The sequence below is a fragment of the Haliotis rufescens genome, unplaced genomic scaffold, assembly GCF_023055435.1.
Source record: "Haliotis rufescens isolate VD_foot unplaced genomic scaffold, xgHalRufe1.0.p SCAF_22, whole genome shotgun sequence".
Taxonomy (NCBI): domain Eukaryota; kingdom Metazoa; phylum Mollusca; class Gastropoda; order Lepetellida; family Haliotidae; genus Haliotis; species Haliotis rufescens.
The window spans coordinates 6,396,205-6,420,251 of NW_025963913.1; the positions used below are offsets into that span (position 1 = coordinate 6,396,205).

General features: G+C 41.6%; 1 protein-coding gene across 1 annotated transcript in view; it reads left to right on the top strand.

The window, feature by feature from the left end:
• Positions 1–594: 594 nt before the first annotated feature.
• LOC124118192 (calcium/calmodulin-dependent protein kinase type 1-like) overlaps positions 595–24,047 on the top strand; it is a 92,879-nt gene continuing 69,426 nt past the window's right edge. The window contains exon 1 of the mRNA XM_046480309.2: positions 595–801. Within this exon, the coding sequence (XP_046336265.1) occupies positions 707–801 (95 nt within the window). The 5' untranslated portion in view covers positions 595–706. The remainder of the gene's footprint in view (positions 802–24,047) is intronic.

Here is a 24,047-nt window from a genome sequence, read left to right on the forward strand (position 1 = left end):
CGACAAGTGGGGCCAGTCCCGGAACACATAAACTGTGTCAGGCGGGCCGGGCCACACAAGGAAAGGAGAAGAATTTCACGCAAAAGCTGCACAAATGAAGTATCGCTACATAATGTATACATTTCCATAATTCTGCGGTTGTATGCACTGACATTTGAAATACCAATGCATAAAAGGTTTCAATAAATAAAAACTTCAAAAGGACAACGTATAGTGTGTCATCATTGTTATTGTTTTAATTTCAAATATGACTATCTGTATGCTTTTCACCGTCAGAAAATCGATGTAAAATATGTCCATGTGATATGGACAATTATTAACGGTGGCTAACTCAAAGTTATACATTGTAGCACGTTTCCACACCATGTTGTACACAGCAGTTCAAGCCCGGTAGTCGTATACTGCAGTAGATGTGTGCGGATCAAATTTCGCTTCTACACACGCCAGGTCCGCGCTCGAGCTGCTAAACCTCCCACCCTAGCGTTTAGAATGATAACATCAGATTAAAACCGCATCTCCGATGCAGCAGTTGCCATAGTTTCTTGTCAACAACTTGCCGACCGATCGCCGTGCGTAATTATTTATTCTAAGTGGCGAGCGCCCCCTACATGTCACGTGACTCGACGGTGAATGAAATCGGAAAATAGTCGAGACAGTCCGATGTGTGTGTATTTGCTGTAGGATCTTACTGTGCTTGGTTGGAAGGATGCCACTGTTTGGGAGAAAACAAGAAACAGAGAAAAAAAATACAAAAGATGGGGATATACGGCGGAAGTACGAATTCAAAGAAACACTCGGAACGTAAGTACCTCGGTGGTAGTTGATCATGACTGAAACGCCAGTCGGCTTTCCAGCATTCCTTGTCAATCTGAAATCCTGATATCCGTCAACGCGCGACACTAGTTGCCGTTAGCGATGGGGTTTTAGGGGTACGTGCTTTAGGGAACGAATGATAATGACACGCGACAGGTTCTAATCGCGAGTCCTACGTTTGACATTTTTATTTCATATATTTGTAATGAATTATACGAATGAGGGGAAATATTTGGCCCCATTCAAATAACGTTGGTCCAACTATAATCGTGAAAAATTAACTGAAGTATGTTGTGAATTGGTTGATGCCCTACCATTGCATTGCCAATAATGAATGTGATCTTACTATTTAAATATCTTTATCAGCGCTTTTTTGTATTTATTTGCTCCCACACAAACACTATTTTGTGAGGCTTGTAAACAGTAATAAATCTGGCTTATCTGTTAATCTGTGGTCGCGAATGAGTAAAGTGTACAATGTAAATAATGTAATTGACAAAGGTGACACTTATAAAAAAAAATTCACATGTTGAAAAGGTTGTGTCAGAGATTGAGCAGTAGGGAACAAATGTTGTTCCAATGTTTAGTTGTCGATATTAGTTACAAGGCAAGTATATTCACCTACACGACTGTTTTCTGTAAATAATGTGCAATATACACAAGAAAATATGGACTGCCTTGTAAATTTTCAGTCTTCAAGGGGAACAAGAAGTTGGTCGGGTTGCTTAATGGGTCAGGGTAATTAATATGGCAAATATGGTATGTGTTGGAATGACAGGAAGGTTTAGAGTAGAATATTGTGCAACATTGGCATTATGGGCCCATGTTTGGGGCAGTGTGCAATTATGTAAAAACCCATATATAATACATATCTATATCCTGTATCCCCATGCAAGAACAGCTGCATAGTGTATGAGTCAAGTTGTGAACAGTGTTTAGAACTGAATTATTACCATCAGGAAAGGAAGCTCAAAGCAAACATAGTTTAATTGTACATGGTACAATTCCTTATCTAGTCTCATTGAAACTATGACTATGTTTGCTTGGTGAAAATTTTGTTGTTGATAAATTGAAAGTATGAACTTATAAAAATAAAGTGTTCGAAGGATTTTCTGCTGCAGGCATTTAATCTTCAGATCCCATAACACTTTTAGCTGTCAGCATTAGGTTATGCCATGGGCCCTTGGCTTTCAGACTGTCACACTGCTTACACAGTGGCTATCATCTGAAGGAATGATGATAGCTAGCTTAATGTCGCACTGTTCAGTAGCAAGGTACAACAGACTGTGGCACTGTTCAGTAGCAAGGTACAACAGACTGTGGCACTGTTCAGTAGCAAGGTACAACAGACTGTGGCACTGTTCAGTAGCAAGGTACAACAGACTGTGGCACTGTTCAGTAGCAAGGTACAACAGACTGTGGCACTCTCCCAGTCTCACTGTCAGGATTCTCTCCTTGTTCAACTATGGGATACAAAATGTGGTCACTATAGAAGTCACTGATTACCTCATCATTGTAGTAAGTGGTTGTGTATGAGAAGTGTATTTCACTGGGTAATTGCCCCCCTGTCCCCTTTACAGTTTGTGTTGTGCCAGTGGCACAATGAAGTACAATTCACTTGATATTTCCCATATCAAAATTGTATGTTATGTCAGTTCAAGGTATATCAGTTGTGATTGTTCAGTCAGTAATGTAGGTGTTAAACAAGGCACACATTAGCCTTGATAATGGAAACATAAAGAAGGATGCAACTTGGCACTAGCCCATTGCCTGAGTGAGTTGATCTAATGTTGAAGGTACCCTGAGGGCTAGTAGAAGTTCAGGCTTTTCAGGGATTGTGGCTACATGTTATAACTTCAGGCTATAAATGTTACAGGTCAAATTGCACCCGTCATGAAGGCGAACAAATGGGATTATTATGCCTCTATTAAGAATCTTGCAATTCCATTGGTTAATCCGAACCATGTGATGAAACAATACATTTCAATGTCGACCCCCACACCATGTGACTGACACAGACTTCAAATATTGACTCGTCACATGGTCAGTATTGACCTGTCATGTGATGAATAATGATTCATCTGCTAGAAAACAAGATGTGAATGGTATACTGACATGTTATGGTTCACAGCCAAGTTACTGTAATGAAACAGAAGATGGTTTAAAGGCTTCATAAACTTTACAGTGAATTTCGGTATAACAAAACAAATGATTACTCTTGACAAGGTCAATATGCGAAAACAAGGACCCAAGGACCCGGCCCCTGATTATTTTTATATTCCTCGCTTTCTATCTCAGCAATTAAACAGGATGTTTACCTCTTTGTGTATCGAACAGCAGAACATTAATACCCAAGATGGTTTACCATTAACGCTTACACAAGATGCCAGCGCATGCCAAATGCACGCACACACGCACACAAAAGATAAGTGTAATGCCCTGATGACACTTACTTGCCAGGATCGTGATCCAATAATGTATCCTAATGGACCTCCGTTACCTAACAAGGATCGAACTAATACAGCAATCTTTCTGAATTCAATTTTTGGTCACAGGTTATGAAAAGTGTTACTAATACTTATCTGGTTACAACAGGTCTTCAGCAACTCATGCTTGCCGTAAAAGGCGACTATGCTTGTATTTTAAGGTGACTAATGGGATTGGGTGGTCAGACTTGATGACCTGGTTGATGCATGTCATCGTACCCCAATTGTGTGAATCGATGCTCATGATATCAACTACTGGATTGTCTGGACCAGACTCAATTATTTACAGACCGCTGTCATAGTGTCGTCGTTAAACAATAAACAAACAGACTAATGCTTATTTGTGTAAGTACCATAATTTAGGGCAATTTATTGCAACTAGCATTTCTGCAGTTCCAGGTTTCACATCCTTGTCAAGTTTGAAATACGGGGCAGAATGGGCAGAGGTCTAAAGCACCAGGCTATCAAGAGCCAGGTGGTGAGATCATATCAATGTTTACAGTCACCCACTCACCCATGGTAGATGCCCAGATGGAGGAAACACAAACACATACATACACCTGAAACACAAGTGTCAAAATGTGTGGGGTCACCCTCAGGCCAAGTGACGTAGGTGAAATGTGCCTCTGTTCACCCAGCAGGGAATGGGTACACTATATGTGAGGTGGATGTAAAAACCTTTCAGCACCTGTATATCAGCATTGGTTGTGTACTCCCCAGGGAGCTAAGAATGATAACTAGGATGCATACTGATCCACTGGTCGGGGAACAAATATAAACTGCATTTGAGCAGAAATGGATAAGTTCAGTTTATAAATGAATAATAATGAGAATAGAATAATAATATTTAAAAAAAAATAAATTCTGTGATTTACGATGTGGAATGTGTTGTACGTTAACTATCCCTTATCTTGTTCTGCCTCATCACTGAACAGTAGCAGCAACCTTGGTGTGACTACATGTTTTACATTGTCAAACACTGGCAGTCTACTGTTATAAGTGAGTGAGTTAAAATTTAACATCGGCATTATTTCAGCCATATAGCCATGTAGTGTAAGAACTGTGAGTAGCAGCAAATTTCAACACCAGTGAACAGTATTATACATGTATAGCTAAAATGGATTAACTGTTCCATTGTCAGGTGCCTCACACTGTCAGTCACATTCAAACTTTCAGTCACTGAAACCATGCAGATGATAATAATAATTATTAATATAGTCCAAATTGTAAAACATACAGCATTATTTATCAAACATAAACTTAAATAATACTTATTTAAAAACAGTTTTAGTGGTTGTTTCATTTTATTGTTATAATCAATCAGATGGAGCAGTGGGGCAAAAAAAATATACTTTAGCAATTTGTATTTTGATTTCTGATTATGGATATATTGATTCTGGTCAGTCGATTCTGTAAACTGAAAAATAAACCAAAGTATCACCTTAGTATGTGAGGCAAGACCAGCTCTGATTTTTGTCTTGTTCCATGGTTCTTCAAGGCCAATGTGCTAAGGGACTGACCATTTGCTGAGCAGCTAGGAATTTATTGAAAAAAAGAAATTATCCCCAACAATTTTGAAAAAAGAAATAATGCTTCAGACTGTGGGAAAAAAAGAAATTACCTGCCACAAAAGTTACATTGTTGCAAGGTGTTTTTCTTACAAAAACATTCAGGCTCATAATATTAAATAAAAATATTTTTGGTTTTGTCGCTGTATTTGAGAAAAACATCTAATTTCGATGCAAAATCCCATGCCTCAACCCACCCAGAATATCAATTTAGACAGTACCTAACAAGGAAGGTGTCTAGATCACGTCACATGAAACAACATACACTGTGAAAAGTCAGAATTATGATTCCAAATTGACTTTAAAAAGTAAATTGATACTAGGCTAATTGAATTAATATGTAGCTCTCAGCTTGTGCTTGTGAATATTGGAAAGTTAGATTCTGATGATTGTGTTCAAACAAACATTATTTTATTCCAAAGGCGACTAACATCATTAGCAGCAAGCAGTGTAGGTTTTAAATGAGTGTAATTTATGGCTAATTATGGCCTGGTGTTTGTTCAGGAACAATTGTTAGTGCTTGCTAGCCTATAGATTACTTTAATCTTTGCATCACTGTGTGAATTAGGTAGCCATGATATATTTCCTTCCACTTGTTTAAGGAATCAATGTGAGGTTATGGCTTGAGGTAAATACTTGTTTGAGCAGCGTCTGGTCTGTTTGCAACTAATGAGATAACTGGGGGGTGTAGGTTGTTGGCTGCTACTGTGTTTATGATGTTGATATACATGGGTAGAATGGTTGACATTCCAGTGGAGTTGGCAGTTCTTACTACCAGGACTACTGTCGAGGGTTTCATTAGAACAGTACAGACAAACCATGTGCCGACTGCTACTCAGTATTGCAGTGTTCATACAGTTTTTACATGTGATGGTGTAGTTAAACTTATTGTCTGAGAACAAAAAGTAACACCTTCATCATTCTGCTGATTGAAACATGTTATTGTGAAAAGATAAACTATTTCTGTTTCTTCTGGGGCGATCGGGTAGCCTAGTGGTTAAAGCATTCGCTCGTCACGCCGAAGATCTGGGTTCGATTCCTGACATGGGTACAATGTGTGAAGCCCATTTCTGGTGTCCCCCGCAGTGATATTGCTGGAATATTGCTAAAACTGGTGTAAAACCATACCCACTCACTCACTCACTCACTCTGTTTAGTCTCTTTGGTGTTTTTGTAGGAACTAGTTCTGACTGAAATGTATGTTATGTCTACCGTGACTTATTGGACTTTGATGTATGTGAAATTTCTGAAATGGTATTTCAGTATTTTTATCATCATATATGCATGCATGCTTGCACGCAGGTACACACAAACACACACACAATAAGTATGATGAGGAGTATTTTTGATGACATACATGTCCAATATGCATCATCCCTGCATCATCACTGTGGCACAACCAGATGCTGACATGTCGTCAGTCCTTACCATAATGTCCTATACTAATAATCTCAAACAAAACTGCTGTGATAGTGTGTATGTATTATTACTTCATGTAACCATAGCAACCCTAATTACCCATGGTTAGCAGTGCAAGTAGTGCTATGTGTGTCCAGCATGCTTGGTCTTGGAGGTTGGCCGTTACCAACATGCTCTGATAGCGGGGCTGGCAACATCATTCATTAGGAGCCTTTAAAGAATGATGCTAAATGCTAGGGTCCTTCAGGCAAGAGTATTGCAATAGTATTTGATTCCAGGAACCCAACCCCCTTAAATTTTGAGCTTTTAAAGGATTATTACAAGGACCCCTTGACTATTAAGAGTCAGTTTCTACCAGTTGGTAGAGAAATTATGTTTTATCTTTTTTGGAAAATTCTCCAGCTCTAATGAAACCTGTAGTATCATATTTGATAAAGATTTAGATGCATTGTTTTGATCAGCGTTTGGAATCCTGGTGATCTGTTATATCATGTTTTCACTTGATGCCATAATCATGATAATCATGGTAATTATTTAGGCTCATCATATCAAGAACACCTGAACTACTGAAGTTTATTGGTTATAAATCCTATTCTAATAACTTGTTTGCGGAATAGTGTAGCAGTAAGTCTAAGCCTGAACAAAGGAAAATGTCACTTTCAAATATTCTTTCAGTAATGGCAATCCTTTTGATAGCTGAAATCAATTTGCAATTGCCCCAAATTTGTTATTCAAAGGAATTATGTTTGAATTTATTTGTATTTCTATGAATGTAAGACAACATTTTGTCATGACATCACAAGGACTATTCAACCGTTTAGTCAGCTCAGTGAGGCAGAAGTGCCCTAAAGGCAGCTTTTGATTGTTCACAATGAACGCGATGAAATTCCCCTAAGGTAATCTGTAAGATATACAGTTATGTATATGCAGGCCATTCCCCAAGGGGTGTGCAAGGTGTGCTGTGGAACACAATGAGATTTCATCCACATACATAGCATTCCGAGAATCTTAGTATCCATGACATTATTCAGCACAGTTCTCCTGTTTTATATAGTCCACCTTTTTGGGTCATCATTTTATTGATCTTTTTCAAAGTTTTTTTCTGAAGATTTATTGAAAATATATGTACTTTTTGATGAGTGTCTGCAGATGCTGTGTGTCTGTAACTTTTCAAGTACCAGCAGATGATGTGTCTGCAGATGCAGATTGAAAAGAGTGTCATCCAAGAGAACTATCTACATAACTTGTAGGATATTTTGGAAGTCTTAAGGCCTGTGACAGGCCTTAATTAATGACAGATGACTATAAATTGAATCATCTTATTTTCATCGAGGCAAGCTAAGTAGCTCACATTATTATTGGCTGATCAAATTAAGTTAAACAAACGAAATCCTATCAAAATGAAACTTGTGTACTTGCGCAAGTATTTACGACTTGACTAGAAATACATTCAGCTAGCAGCAGTGGGTAGCATATTGTGTAATAAGGTTGTTGGGGAAATTAGTTTGTGGATGGGATAGGAGTTTCAAACATTACTTGTAGTAAGGTATTCTTGGCCAAGGTTTAGTGGCACCATTGTCTTCAGCATCGAGGCTTCCTGACATCACTGTCTTCAGCACCAAGGCTTCCTGACATCACTGTCTTCAGCATCAAGGCTTCCTGACATCACAGTCGTCAGCATCAAGGCTTCCTGACATGACTGTCTTCAGCATCAAGGCTTCCTGACATCACTGTCTTCAGCATCAAGGCTTCCTGACATCACTGTCTTCAGCATCAAGGCTTCCTGACATCACTGTCTTCACCATCAAGGCTTCCTGAGATCACTGTCTTCACCATCAAGGCTTCCTGACATCACTGGCTTCAGTTTCAAGGCTTCCTGTCATGACTGTCTTCACCATCAAGTATTCCTGACATCACAGTCTTCACCATCGAGGCTTCCTGACATCACAGTCTTCAGCATCAAGGCTTCCTGACATCACTGTCTTCAGCATCAAGGCTTCCTGAGATCACTGTCTTCACCATCAAGGCTTCCTTACATCACTGTCTTCAGTTTCAAGGCTTCCTGACATGACTGTCTTCACCATCAAGTCTTCCTGACATCACAGTCTTCACCATCGAGGCTTCCTGACATCACTGTCTTCAGCATCAAGGCTTCCTGACATCACTGTCTTCACCATCAAGGCTTCCTGACATCACAGTCTTCAGCTTCACGGCTTCCTGACATGACTGTTATCACATTCAAGGCTTCCTGACATCACAGTCTTCACCATTGAGGCTTCCTGACATCACCGTCTTCAGCATCAAGGCTTCCTGACATCACTGTCTTCAGCATCAAGGCTTCCTGACATCACTGTCTTCATCATCAAGGCTTCCTGACATCACTGTCTTCACCATCAAGGCTTCCTGGCATCATTGTCTTCAACATCAAGGCTTCCTGACATGACTGTCTTCAGCATCAAGGCTTCCTGACATCACTGTCTTCAGCATCAAGGCTTCCAGACATCACAGTCTTCAGCTTCAAGGCTTCCTGACATGACTGTCTTCAGCATCAAGGCTTCCTGACATCACTGTTATCACCATCAAGGCTTCCTGACATCACAGTCTTCAGCATCAAGGCTTCCTGACATGACTGTCTTCAGCATCAAGGCTTCCTGACATGACTGTCTTCACCATCGAGGCTTCCTGACATCACTGTCTTCAGCATCAAGGCTTCCTGACTTCACAGTCTTCAGCATCAAGGCTTCCTGACATCACTGTCTTCTAGGAGCTGAACTTCAAGTAGTCTTTTTAAGAAACACATCTTTAATGCAATGTAAACTTAAGGGAATGCTGATGTTTTATTTTGTAAATCAGCTTGAGCAACCGAAAATATTTTGGTGTGAATGCTAAAAGTTACGCATTATGCATTATTGATTTATTGTACAGTTTAGAAAAAAATAGCCTTCATGTAATCATGAGTATTTGGAAGCACAACATTTTATTGTAGGCATGAACACTTGATGCTTCATTTCAAAGTAGAACATCAATATGGAAGAAGCTAAACAACATGTTGACAGCATCCAACAATTTATCACTTAATGTGAAACTGTGCCTGCACATGTGACATTCCTATTGTGTCTGTGATTGATGGTGTGTGTTAAGGAACTTGACATTCAACACATTAGTTCAGAGTGGGCATGTGTCCACACAGGTTTAACTGCCAGATTGATGTGTTATGTAATACCAAGTCTATTGTAGCCTGGAAGTGGAGCATGTTGGGCCAATTGATTGGCAAAAGTTTTTGAATTGAATGTCAGGAGGTTGATTTTATAGCACATGAAGTTACAAAATCTTTGACTTTCTGATTACTTTGAATGCGAAAACAGATGTTTATGCTGTCACTATTCATTCTTGTGTAAAATGGGACTCCCATTAGTATTTGGTCAGTACCCAAGCATTATATTTCCATTCCTCAGTTTCTGCAATCCCCCACCCCGTCATATTGCTGGAATATTGCTAAAAGCGGCATAAAACCATACTCACTCACTCTGCAATCCCCATGTTGAGCCTTGTCTTTGGCTGTTTCTGTATGTATGAAATCTGTGTTGAGCATTGTCCTTGGCTGTTTCTATATGTATGAAATCTGTGTTGAGCATTGTCCTTGGCTGTGTCTGTATGTATGAAATCTGTGTTGAGCATTGTCCTTGGCTGTGTCTGTATGTATGAAATCTGTGTTGAGCATTGTCCTTGGCTGTGTCTGTATGTATGAAATCTGTGTTGAACATTGTCCTGGACTGTTTCTGTATGTATGAAATCTGTGTTGAGCATTGTCCTTGGCTGTTTCTGTATGTATGAAATATGTGTTGAGCACTGTCCTTGGCTGTTTCTATATGTATGAAATCTGTGTTGAGCATTGTCCTTGACTGTTTCTGTATGTATAAAATCTGTGTTGAGCATTGTCCTTGGCTGTTTCTATATGTATGAAATCTGTGTTGAGCATTGTCCTTGGCTGTTTCTGTATGTATGAAATCTGTGTTGAGCATTGTCCTTGGCTGTTTCTGTATGTATGAAATCTGTGTTGAGCATTGTCCTTGGCTGTTTCTGTATGTATGAAATCTGTGTTGAGCATTGTCCTTGGCTGTTTCTGTATGTATGAAATCTGTGTTGAGCATTGTCCTTGGCTGTTTCTATATGTATGAAATCTGTGTTGAGCATTGTCCTTGGCTGTTTCTGTATGTATGAAATCTGTGTTGAGCATTGTCCTTGGCTGTTTCTGTATGTATGAAATCTGTGTTGAGCATTGTCCTTGGCTGTTTCTATATGTATGAAATCTGTGTTGAGCATTGTCCTTGGCTGTTTCTATATGTATGAAATCTGTGTTGAGCATTGTCCTTGGCTGTTTCTATATGTATGAAATCTGTGTTGAGCATTGTCCTTGGCTGTTTCTATATGTATGAAATCTGTGTTGAGCATTGTCCTTGGCTGTTTCTATATGTATGAAATCTGTGTTGAGCATTGTCCTTGGCTGTTTCTATATGCATGAAATCTGTGTTGAGCATTGTCCTTGACTGTTTCTGTATGTATGAAATCTGTGTTGAGCATTGTCCTTGGCTGTTTCTGTATGTATGAAATCTGTGTTGAGCATTGTCCTTGGCTGTTTCTGTATGTATGAAATCTGTGTTGAGCATTGTCCTTGGCTGTTTCTGTATGTATGAAATCTGTGTTGAGCATTGTCCTTGGCTGTTTCTGTATGTATGAAATCTGTGTTGAGCATTGTCCTTGGCTGTTTCTGTATGTATGAAATCTGTGTTGAGCATTGTCCTTGGCTGTTTCTATATGTATGAAATCTGTGTTGAGCATTGTCCTTGGCTGTTTCTATATGCATGAAATCTGTGTTGAGCATTGTCCTTGACTGTTTCTGTATATATGAAATCTGTGTTGAGCATTGTCCTTGGCTGTTTCTGTATGTATGAAATCTGTGTTGAGCATTGTCCTTGGCTGTTTCTATATGTATGAAATCTGTGTTGAGCATTGTCCTTGGCTGTTTCTATATGTATGAAATCTGTGTTGAGCATTGTCCTTGGCTGTTTCTGTATGTATGAAATCTGTGTTGAGCATTGTCCTTGGCTGTTTCTGTATGTATGAAATCTGTGTTGAGCATTGTCCTTGGCTGTTTCTATATGTATGAAATCTGTGTTGAGCATTGTCCTTGGCTGCTTCTGTATGTATGAAATCTGTGTTGAGCATTGTCCTTGGCTGTTTCTGTATGTATGAAATCTGTGTTGAGCATTGTCCTTGGCTGTTTCTATATGTATGAAATCTGTGTTGAGCATTGTCCTTGGCTGTTTCTATATGTATGAAATCTGTGTTGAGAATTGTCCTTGGCTGTTTCTATATGTATGAAATCTGTGTTGAGCATTGTCCTTGGCTGTTTCTATATGTAAGAAATCTGTGTTGAGCATTGTCCTTGGCTGTTTCTATATGTATGAAATCTGTGTTGAGCATTGTCCTTGGCTGTTTCTGTATGTATGAAATCTGTGTTGAGCATTGTCCTTGGCTGTTTCTGTATGTATGAAATCTGTGTTGAGCATTGTCCTTGGCTGTTTCTATATGTATGAAATCTGTGTTGAGCATTGTCCTTGGCTGTTTCTGTATGTATGAAATCTGTGTTGAGCATTGTCCTTGGCTGTTTCTGTATGTATGAAATCTGTGTTGAGCATTGTCCTTGGCTGTTTCTATATGTATGAAATCTGTGTTGAGCATTGTCCTTGGCTGTTTCTATATGTATGAAATCTGTGTTGAGCATTGTCCTTGGCTGTTTCTATATGTATGAAATCTGTGTTGAGCATTGTCCTTGGCTGTTTCTATATGTATGAAATCTGTGTTGAGCATTGTCCTTGGCTGTTTCTGTTTGTATGAAATCTCTGTTGAGCTTTGTCCTTGACTGTTTCTGTATCTAGCAAACCTGTGTTGAGCATTGTGCTTGACTGTATCAAATCTGTGTTGAGCATAGACCCTGATCCCTAGGTGTGTGACATTGTCACGAGGACAAGTCTACTGGCAGCACCAGACCCTGATCCCTAGGTGTGTGACATTGTCAAGAGGACAAGCCTACTGGCAGCACCAGACCCTGATCCATAGGTGTGTGACATTGTCACGAGGACAAGCCTACTGGCAGCACCAGACCCTGATCCCTAGGTGTGTGGCATTGCCACGAGGACAAGCCTACTGGCAGCACCAGACCCTGATCCCTAGGTGTGTGACATTGTCACGAGGACAAGCCTACTTGCAGCACTAGACCCTGATCCCTAGGTGTGTGACATTGTCATCTGTGTTCAGAAGGGGCCCCTCATCATGTGATGTTATGGTGACCTCCAGGATATGTTCATTTACTATTGTTTACTTTGTAAAACGTTGATAATCTTCAAAGTTACCAAATGAATAGTGTGGCTATGTAGTGTGTCCAGTGACGTCAAGGGCATCAATACAAGCATGTTGACATAAGAACAGAGTTGTGAGAGCAATGTGCCACACAGGTCAGTTGTCTACGTCAGATGCTGATGTCTAGGCACCACGTTATTGTTGGTCCAGCTTCTCCTGACTGACGGACTCTATTGATGACTTTTCAGATAACTGGAGGTGATAATGATAAGTCAGTGAAGGTTGTAATGATCACTTCTGGATTCCCATAGAGGATAATTATATTGTTTATGGTCCAACATTGGCCATGCAGAAGTAAATATTTGCTATATCCACTGATGAACAGACAGGGTTGTTGTTCCACCATTGTGTAGGCTTGGGCAGCCACTATCAGCAAGGCATCACTTATCTCTCTTGCACAAACCCATATTGATTCTCCTTGGTTCAGGGATGAAATCTATAATTTTCTTCCTCGTGCTTGATATGTATAGATAGCCATAATAGATTTGTTGTGTGGGGCACACTCAGAGAATCACTTGCTGCTTGAATACACCCTTTTTATTTAATCCCTTTGAGGACATCAAATTTATAATTTATTGTGACAGTATAGGGTTACTGTGGCTGCATGAAAGCTGCCATAATGCTGTCTGTGACTGGAAATGCATGTTCCATACTTGATCAGTATAAAAACATGGACTGTAATAATATGAATTGTTTTTTGTAGTTGTTCTACCAGTTATGTACACTATGATTTGTAGATTATTAGAGGATATTTTTGTTCTCATTTTGTAAACTATTTTCTTTTAACAAATACTTCTTTGTCTATCCCCATTATCCTGTCAGCTGACAAGGAAATGTCAATGCTATTTTTTCTGCTTGAGTTTTGTTGGTGTGCAGGAGTGATCTGAAGTAGATTTTGTAAAGAATAACAAGCTTTATTCATCCTTGTCATGGTTAATACAACACTTCATGTAAAGATCCGGGTTAGAATCTTCAGCAACCCATGCATGACGTAAAACTTTTCAGGTGACTATGCTTGTTGTAAGAGGTGACTAATGGGATCGGGTGGTCATTCTTGCTGACTTGGTTGATGCATGTCATTGTATCCCGAATGAGTGAGTCAATGCTCATGATGTCAATCACTTGATTGTCTGGTCAAGACTCAATTAATTACAGACTGCTGTCATGTAGCTGGAATATTGCTGACTGCAGCGTTAAACACAAAACAAACAAACAAACAAACAAAACAACACTTAATGTGTATATATGGTAGTTTGGTCCTAGCACTTGGACCTCAGACTGTACAGGGACCAAGTAGCTTCAAGAAGTGTCACACATGTAGAAGCTGGCAAAGTTTCATAATTTCTACCTCGATATGCAGATACACATCCAACATTGTTCTCCAGAGTAGAAAGTAAAGTTATACATTGCTACGGCCAGACAGCATTCCAAAATATTAAGCATTGTGGCAGGAAATCAGGAATTAGCCAAAGAAGTTGAGATCCATAAAGACATGCTACTCTCATTCCCCTGCACAGAAAAACAGGTAACCAAGAGGCAGGAGAATCTGAATGTTAGAAGTACACCAGGGAAGTTGACCTGAACTGTGTTTAACCTTTGGCCTCCCATTATGACATCAGTAATAGTGGTGATCAAGGTGATGCAAATTGCCCTCCCCCCATCCCATGGCCTTTCATGACACACAGTAGCTACAGTGACACTATGCTTATGTCAGACTCCTCCTGACCCATGTGAGCCATGCTTGATTACCTCTGTCTTCTGTAGTGGTGAGAGGGTCAGAGTCATCAGATTCTCATCTGCCTATAATGGTACTTCAGGGTGGATCTAAATCCTCCTTATAACAGACCTGCTAACTGGGCAGTTAATCTAGGTCAGGATGTGGCAAGACCTTGAGACATGAGGCTCATCAACCATCCCATGGTGAGGCAGCCATCTTTATACTGATATTGTCTAACAAGGTCACAAGTTCTTTCAGTTGATCTTTTATAGTCCATCTGACATAATTAGCTGTTGTAGATGGAAGAATGATCACCTTCTGTTTACAGGGTTTGAAAATGGTCCCTCAAGGCATTGTATAATAGGTATATATTTCCAACATGACATATTGCAGTGATTCGTGAGCATGGTTGTTGGAGTGTGCAATCCAGAGTATGAAACAAAACACATGTGTATTTGTACTGTGTACTCACATTGTAAAGAACAATATGTTGGAAATGGAAGGACTGGAAGATGAGCATGAATCGGGTTGAGCTAACCCTGCAAGAGCCTGTTGTGTAATGATCTAAGCTTGATGCAGGACACCAGTACATCACTCATGTACCTTCAAAGGAAGACTTTAAAAGCTTCTCAGAGGCCTGTGACGTAGTATCACTTGAAAGTGTCTGCTTCATTCTGACATGATTGAAATTCAATACTTGTGTTTTTCTGAGACATGATCTTCTATTCCCTTGAGAATATAAGGTGAACCTGCCACACTCCAAGTGCAAAGGCATCAGATGGCTTGTCATCAATGAGCTAGATAATTGTACCATGATACAAACACAGCTTGCAACGTACCCTCCAGAATATTACACATTGAACATTCAAAATTTCAATTTACAGCTTTCATGAGAACAGAAATTGTTCTTTGTTCTGTGGCCTGATGAGACACCTTACTGGTGTGAGCTGTGTCCTGATGAGACACCTACTGGTTTCTTCTGTGGCCTGATGAGACACCTACTGGTATGTTCTGTGGCCTGATGAGACACCTCCTGGTTTCTTCTGTGGCCTGATGGGACACCTACTGGTATGTTTTGTGTCCTGATGAGACACCTACTGGTGTGTACTGTGGCCTGATGAGACACCTACTGGTGTGTTTTGTGGCCTGATGGGACACCTACTGGTATGTTTTGTGGCCAGATGAGACACCTACTGGTGTGTACTGTGGCCTGATGGGACACCTACTGGTATGTTCTGTGTCCTGATGAGACACCTACTGGTATGTTTTGTGTCCTGATGGGACACCTACTGGTGTGTTTTGTGTCCTGATGGGACACCTACTGGTATGTTTTGTGGCCTGATGGGACACCTACTGGTGTGTTTTGTGGCCTGATGGGACACCTACTGGTATGTTTTGTGGCCTGATGGGACACCTACTGGTATGTTCTGTGGCCAGATGAGACACCTACTGGTATGTTCTGTGGCCCGATGAGACACCTACTGGTTGGTTCTGGGGCCAGATGAGACACCTACTGGTATGTTCTGTGGCCAGATGAGACACCTACTGGTATGTTTTGTGTCCTGATGAGACACCTACTGGTGTGTACTGTGGCCTGATGAGACACATACTGGTATGTTCTGTGGCCAGATGAGACACCTACTGGTATGTTTTGTCCTGATGAGACACCTAATGGTATGTTTTGTGTCCTGATGAGACACCAACTGGTATGTTCTGTGGCCTGATGAGACACCTACTGGTGTGTACTGTGGCCTGATGAGACACCTACTGGTGTGTTTTGTGGCCTGATGGGACACCTACTGGTATGTTTTGTGGCCTGATGAGACACCTACTGGTATGTTCTGTGGCCTGATGAGACACCTACTGGTATGTTTTGTGTCCTGATGAGACACCTACTGGTATGTTTTGTGTCCTGATGGGACACCTACTGGTGTGTTTTGTGTCCTGATGGGACACCTACTGGTATGTTTTGTGGCCTGATGGGACACCTACTGGTGTGTTTTGTGGCCTGATGGGACACCTACTGGTATGTTTTGTGTCCTGATGGGACACCTACTGGTATGTTTTGTGTCCTGATGAGACACCTACTGGTATGTTTTGTGGCCAGATGAGACACCTACTGGTATGTTCTGTGGCCAGATGAGACACCTACTGGTATGTTCTGTGGCCAGATGAGACACCTACTGGTATGTTCTGTGTCCTGATGAGACACCTACTGGTATGTTTTGTGGCCTGATGGGACACCTACTGGTATGTTTTGTGGCCTGATGGGACACCTACTGGTATGTTCTGTGGCCAGATGAGACACCTACTGGTATGTTCTGTGGCCTGATGAGACACCTACTGGTATGTTCTGTGGCCAGATGAGACACCTACTGGTATGTTCTGTGGCCAGATGAGACACCTACTGGTGTGTTTTGTGTCCTGATGAGACACCTTCTGGTATGTTTTGTGGCCAGATGAGACACCTACTGGTGTGTACTGTGGCCTGATGGGACACCTACTGGTATGTTCTGTGTCCTGATGAGACACCTACTGGTATGTTTTGTGGCCAGATGAGACACCTACTGGTGTGAGCTGTGTCCTGATGAGACACCTACTGGTATGTTCTGTGGCCAGATGAGACACCTACTGGTATGTTCTGTGGCCAGATGAGACACCTACTGGTATAGTTTGTGTCCTGATGAGACACCTACTGGTATGTTTTGTGGCCAGATGAGACATCTACTGGTGTGTACTGTGGCCTGATGGGACACCTACTGGTATGTTCTGTGTCCTGATGAGACACCTACTGGTATGTTTTGTGGCCAGATGAGACACCTACTGGTGTGTACTGTGGCCTGATGGGACACCTACTGGTATGTTCTGTGTCCTGATGAGACACCTACTGGTATGTTTGGTGGCCAGATGAGACACCTACTGGTGTGAGCTGGGTCCTGATGAGACACCTACTGGTATGTTTTGTGGCCTGATGGGACACCTACTGGTGTGTTTTGTGTCCTGATGGGACACCTACTGGTATGTTTTGTGGCCTGATGGGACACCTTCTGGTATGTTTTGTGGCCTGATGGGACACCTACTGGTGTGTTTTGTGGCCTGATGGGACACCTAATGGTATGTTTTGTGTCCTGATGAGACACCAACTGGTATGTTCTGTGGCCTGATGAGACACCTACTGGTATGTTCTGTGGCCAGATGAGACACCTACTGGTATGTTCTGTGGCCAGATGAGACACCTACTGGTATGTTCTGTGGCCAGATGAGACACCTACTGGTATGTTCTCTGGCCAGAAGAGACACCTACTGGTATAGTTTGTGTCCTGATGAGACACCTACTGGTATGTTTTGTGGCCAGATGAGACATCTACTGGTGTGTACTGTGGCCTGATGGGACACCTACTGGTATGTTCTGTGTCCTGATGAGACACCTACTGGTATGTTTTGTGGCCAGATGAGACACCTACTGGTGTGTACTGTGGCCTGATGGGACACCTACTGGTATGTTTTGTGTCCTGATGAGACACCTACTGGTATGTTTGGTGGCCAGATGAGACACCTACTGGTGTGAGCTGGGTCCTGATGAGACACCTACTGGTATGTTCTGTGGCCAGATGAGACACCTACTGGTATGTTCTGTGGCCAGATGAGACACCTACTGGTATAGTTTGTGTCCTGATGAGACACCTACTGGTATGTTTTGTGGCCAGATGAGACATCTACTGGTGTGTACTGTGGCCTGATGGGACACCTACTGGTATGTTCTGTGTCCTGATGAGACACCTACTGGTGTGAGCTGTGTCCTGATGAGACACCTACTGGTATGTTCTGTGGCCAGATGAGACACCTACTGGTATGTTCTGTTGCCAGATGAGACACCTACTTGTATAGTTTGTGTCCTGATGAGACACCTACTGGTATGTTTTGTGGCCAGATGAGACATCTACTGGTGTGTACTGTGGCCTGATGGGACACCTACTGGTATGTTCTGTGTCCTGATGAGACACCTACTGGTATGTTTGGTGGCCAGATGAGTCACCTACTGGTGTGAGCGGAGTCCTGATGAGACACCTACTGGTTTTTCTGTGGCCTGATGAGACACCTACTGGTTTCTTCTGTGGCCTGATGAGATACCTACTGGTATGTTTTGTGGCCTGATGAGACACCTACTGGTGTGTACTGTGGCCTGATGGGACACCTACTGGTATGTTTTGTGTCCTGATGAGACACCTACTGGTGTGTACTGTGGCCTGATGAGACACATACTGGTGTGTTTTGTGGCCTGATGGGACACCTGCTGGTATGTTTTGTGGCCTGATGAGATACCTACTGGTATGTTCTGTGGCCTTATGAGACACCTACTGGTATGTTTTGTGGCCAGATGAGACACCTACTGGTATGTTTTGTGGCCTGATGGGACACCTACTGGTGTGTTTTGTGTCCTGATGGGACACCTACTGGTATGTTTTGTGGCCTGATGGGACACCTACTGGTGTGTTTTGTGGCCTGATGGGACACCTACTGGTATGTTTTGTGTCCTGATGGGACACCTTCTGGTATGTTTTGTGGCCTGATGGGACACCTACTGGTGTGTTTTGTGGCCTGATGGGACACCTAATGGTATGTTTTGTGTCCTGATGAGACACCAACTGGTATGTTCTGTGGCCTGATGAGACACCTACTGGTATGTTCTGTGGCCAGATGAGACACCTACTGGTATGTTCTGTGGCCAGATGAGACACCTACTGGTATGTTCTGTGGCCAGATGAGACACCTACTGGTATGTTCTGTGGCCAGATGAGACACCTACTGGTATGTTCTGTGTCCTTATGAGACACCTACTGGTATGTTTTGTGGCCTGATGGGACACCTACTGGTATGTTCTGTGGCCAGATGAGACACCTACTGGTATGTTCTGTGGCCCGATGAGACACCTACTGGTATGTTCTGTGGCCAGATGAGACACCTACTGGTATGTTCTGTGGCCAGATGAGACACCTACTGGTATGTTTTGTGTCCTGATGAGACACCTACTGGTATTTTATGTGGCCAGATGAGACACCTACTGGTGTGTACTGTGGCCTGATGGGACACCTACTGGTGTGTTTTGTGGCCTGATGGGACACCTAATGGTATGTTTTGTGTCCTGATGAGACACCAACTGGTATGTTTTGTGGCCAGATGAGACATCTACTGGTGTGTACTGTGGCCAGATGAGACACCTACTGGTGTGTACTGTGGCCTGATGGGACACCTAATGGTATGTTCTGTGGCCAGATGAGACACCTACTGGTATGTTCTGTGGCCAGATGAGACACCTACTGGTATGTTCTGTGTCCTGATGAGACACCTACTGGTATGTTTTGTGTCCTGATGAGACACCTACTGGTATTTTTTGTGGCCAGATGAGACACCTACTGGTGTGTACTGTGGCCTGATGGGACACCTAATGGTATGTTCTGTGGCCTGATGGGACACCTACTGGTATGTTCTGTGGCCAGATGAGACACCTACTGGTATGTTCTGTGGCCCGATGAGACACCTACTGGTTGGTTCTGTGGCCAGATGAGACACCTACTGGTATGTTCTGTGGCCAGATGAGACACCTACTGGTATGTTTTGTCCTGATGAGACACCTACTGGTATTTTTTGTGGCCAGATGAGACACCTACTGGTGTGTACTGTGGCCTGATGGGACACCTACTGTCGTGTTTTGTGGCCTGATGGGACACCTAATGGTATGTTTTGTGTCCTGATGAGACACCAACTGGTATGTTCTGTGGCCTGTTGTAGTTTGTTTACAACAAAGGTATTCAAATAATATCATCATTGGATGAGAAAGGTCTGTTAACAACTACCACAGTAAGTCAGTCAGAATGACAGCACATCGTAATACATGTACATCAAGTACAAGGCGTCAAAATGGCGCAAACGATAAACGTGATTGGAGATATTTCCAAAGTTGATCATATTGATAATGAACCTGTGGTGGTTACATGTGTTGGTCATCATTGATCATTTGGACGATCATAGAATGTTGAATATAAAGATGTGTCAAACAGGTGCTAAACTTCATAGATTGCTGTAGACTGTCACTGGGAGTCTAGACACAGGTCGAGTCAAAACTACGATCATTTGGATGTGCATTTCTTCATTTTGTTCACGGGGATGGGTCTTAGCGAGGATATTCGTGAACGATCATGCAGTAACACTGTCTGACTTTTCACAATGTATGCTACAACGCTGATTTCAAGATTAAAGGGTCTAACTAAGTGGATGATCATATTTCTGATGAGATTCAGTACAAATATATATCCCTTTCCTTATTCTCTGCATTGTCATCAGTTACTGGATTAAAAGTTAGATCTCAGTAGAATAGATATATTTCCATAAAGTTTGAGGTGAGTATGTGCAGCGAGAGACATCATGAGTCCAGTCACTCACAATCCGTTCATCATTGGCCATAATTGAGGCCATATATCTTTTGAGTTTTTAAAGTATGAAATAACATATATATATATTGTTTTTTTATGTGGTCATGCAAATGGCAAGTCTTACATGTGAAAAAAACCTATGTTTTATTATCTTTCCAAAACAACGACTATGTGACAGGCTGAAGTGAAGCCTTCACTGAGGGTGCTTCCTCGGTGCTTTGCAGCATCCAGCTTTAACTAATGTTACACACACAAACTCTTTTCAATCTAAAAGGATCTATTCATACCTGCAAATCAGAATTGTCCCTTTGTTTCCTCAAGATATCTTAATCACACAGTGCAAGGTAACAGATCTGTTTTAATCATAAAGTAAAGTAAAAAAAACATACGAAAACACTTGAAGGTCGCACCTCAGATGATGAGATCAGTGATCATAGACTGAGTGATGTGAACAGAGGAAGGTGTGTATGTCTTCTTTGTATTAAACGCTGTACAATTCACAATGTGATCTGTCATACAGTTATATGCATGCATGTTAGGTCAATTTTCACTGTCTTGGTCATAAAGGTACTTAAATAACAAGGTTGTTTTCAGTGGCCTAGGGGATATTTCTTTGTGAAGCCAAATAATGGATGAATTATGTTGTGGTCTCCTATGACTTCTTGAGCTTTCTACTGTTTGTGAAATCACAACCTGCAGGCATACATTATTTGTATTGCTGATACCAGCAGGATTAACATGATTAATGCAGTAGCTGTTTAGTCTTACATCCACATCATGTGATCCATTCCTCGCTGCTGCTGTAAGTCACTTCCAGGACACTCTTCACAGTGACTTGCAGCAACACATACATGCTAGTAAGCAAGTGCTTTGTTATTTTTGGGAAAATAGGGTCATGAAATGTGATGAAATATCTAATTGCTTGGGAAAAGCTTACTTGTAAGAAGGTATCAAGACAAGACTAAGTAGGATGGAATAACATCCAATTGTAGAGGATCAAAGGCTTGAAAACAATCCTACGATGTTTTTGTTTAATATAAATACCTGGTAGATATAAAGATATCCTTTGTTTAGCATGTTTAGAGTCCAGTAGAAGTATTTGAGTTCAAGGCCAGTACATCTCAGTGTTGCTGTGTCTGAGGCCTGGTGATGTTTGTGAGTGGAGTGACTGAGTTAGAGTCAGCCTGGCTCCCTGAACTTGTGGGATGATGAGTCGGACTCTATTCTCGTCACTCCTCAATGTGATCACATAGTGTTGGGTGACAGTTGTTAACATCGTATTGCAATCAGCGTAATTGTTTCTGGTCTGTCAGGTGGCCGTCATGGCCACCTCCCTGCCCTGGCTGGCTGTGTAATACACTTAGAGATGGGAATAGGACCAAGTTACTGAGCCAGTGACTAGAATTTTACTCCAGTAATCAACTGAATTATTTAATTACCCCATGCATAATTAGGACTGCCCTAGTCATGATAATGATAGATGAATATATTTGTCATGTCAGACAGTCATAGTCAATGTACATGATGTTTGTGTACTGACCTGTGTTGTTGCCATGATAACAGTTGTCAAATTGATGGAAGATTGGTGTATGTATAATCGTATGTACAGCAGACACATTTGCTATTAACAATAGCCTAACATATCAATATAATTGGAAGGACTTGACCATAGTTGATGTCCAGTCTCAGGACCATACATGTTACTCACTAGAATTATGTTATTGGTTCCTTAGTCCATAGTTCATGTTTGAAACAGCAAAGTACTAGAACCATGGCCCTGTGAAGATCCGGGTTCGAAAGCCAGGTCTTCAGCATCCCATGTTTGCAGTAAGAGGTAACTACGCTTGTCGTAAGAGGCAACTAACGGATGGTCAAACTTTGTTCATGCATGTCATTGTATCTCAGTTGCATGGATTGATGCTCATGGCGTCAATCACTGGATTGTCTGGTCCGGACTCAATTATTTCCTGACCACTGTCATATAGCTAAAATATTGCTGAGTGCAACATTAACCAACCAACAAACAAACTAGAACCACTATATATGGGAAGTACTGTAGGTTCCATGGGAGCCTGTGCTGTTGTGTCATCATAGCCATGGGGCTGTAAGGCACTGAGTGTGACTATCTGAAGCTGCAGGAAAGAGCTTGGCTTGGACTGCATGTGACTTGAAGAGTGGGCATTCAGTGAGGTGGAGGTGAAACATTGATCAATGGAAGAAGTGTCAGTGTGAGATGACATGCGTTAATATTTCAAGCGCAGCCCTCCGTGACCCGTGTTGATGTGTTGAAGGTGTGGATGTGTGGGTGGAAGCTTCAGCAGGGTGATGAGTCCCTTCTAGTCCACCAGGATTTAATTACTGTTTTAATGTGTCCAGCTATGTGAGCCAATATTGACAGACTGGGGCTAATTACTTTGTGGCTGGTTGCAAAGGTCAACTGTCCCCCCATCCACACTTACATAATGCTGCTGACCTTTGGGGACACTTGCTCCAATATTAAAAACTGTGTTGACATTTCCTGAAAGATCTGTTTATTGGTGATGGTAGTAGTTTTACGTCTGTGTGGTCTCAGAATGTTGTGGAGCTAGCAGGAGAACCTCCATGGAAAAGGCCAATTTGTGTCAGGAAGAAGAAATGGCTCACTTTTTGTAGGAGCTTTATGGTGTTGGATGGAGTCAATCATTTTTCTTAATTTGAAATAAATTTCATCAAAGTTTTCAGTTACTGTTGGTTGTAAAAGTTCAGTATCATTGATTTGTTTGTCAGACCTTGTTTATTGGGGAAACAAGAGGGTACGGTTTACATCCACAATTGAGTTGTTTATTGGGGAAATGAGGATACATCCACAATTGTGTTGTTTATCAGACCTTGTTTATTGAGGAAACAAGAGGGTATGGTTTACTTCCATAGTTGTCTTATAAAGTTATATGTATGACTTTCTTTTGGGGACTTAAGACATGACCCTCCTTTTGACACCTAAAAAAGTTGTTCAAAGCACAATTACGCAGTGGGTATGCCAGACCTCTGATTCATTTGGTAGAAGTTTTGGGGTTGGCTATTACTTGTGAGTGACCCCGGGCATCTGTTGCCCAAAGAGTGTGCCAACATATCAACAGTGTCATCGAGTATGCAATGGATATAACGCTCATTTTACATATATGTGTGTATGTGAGTGTGTAACTCCTCTGAATAC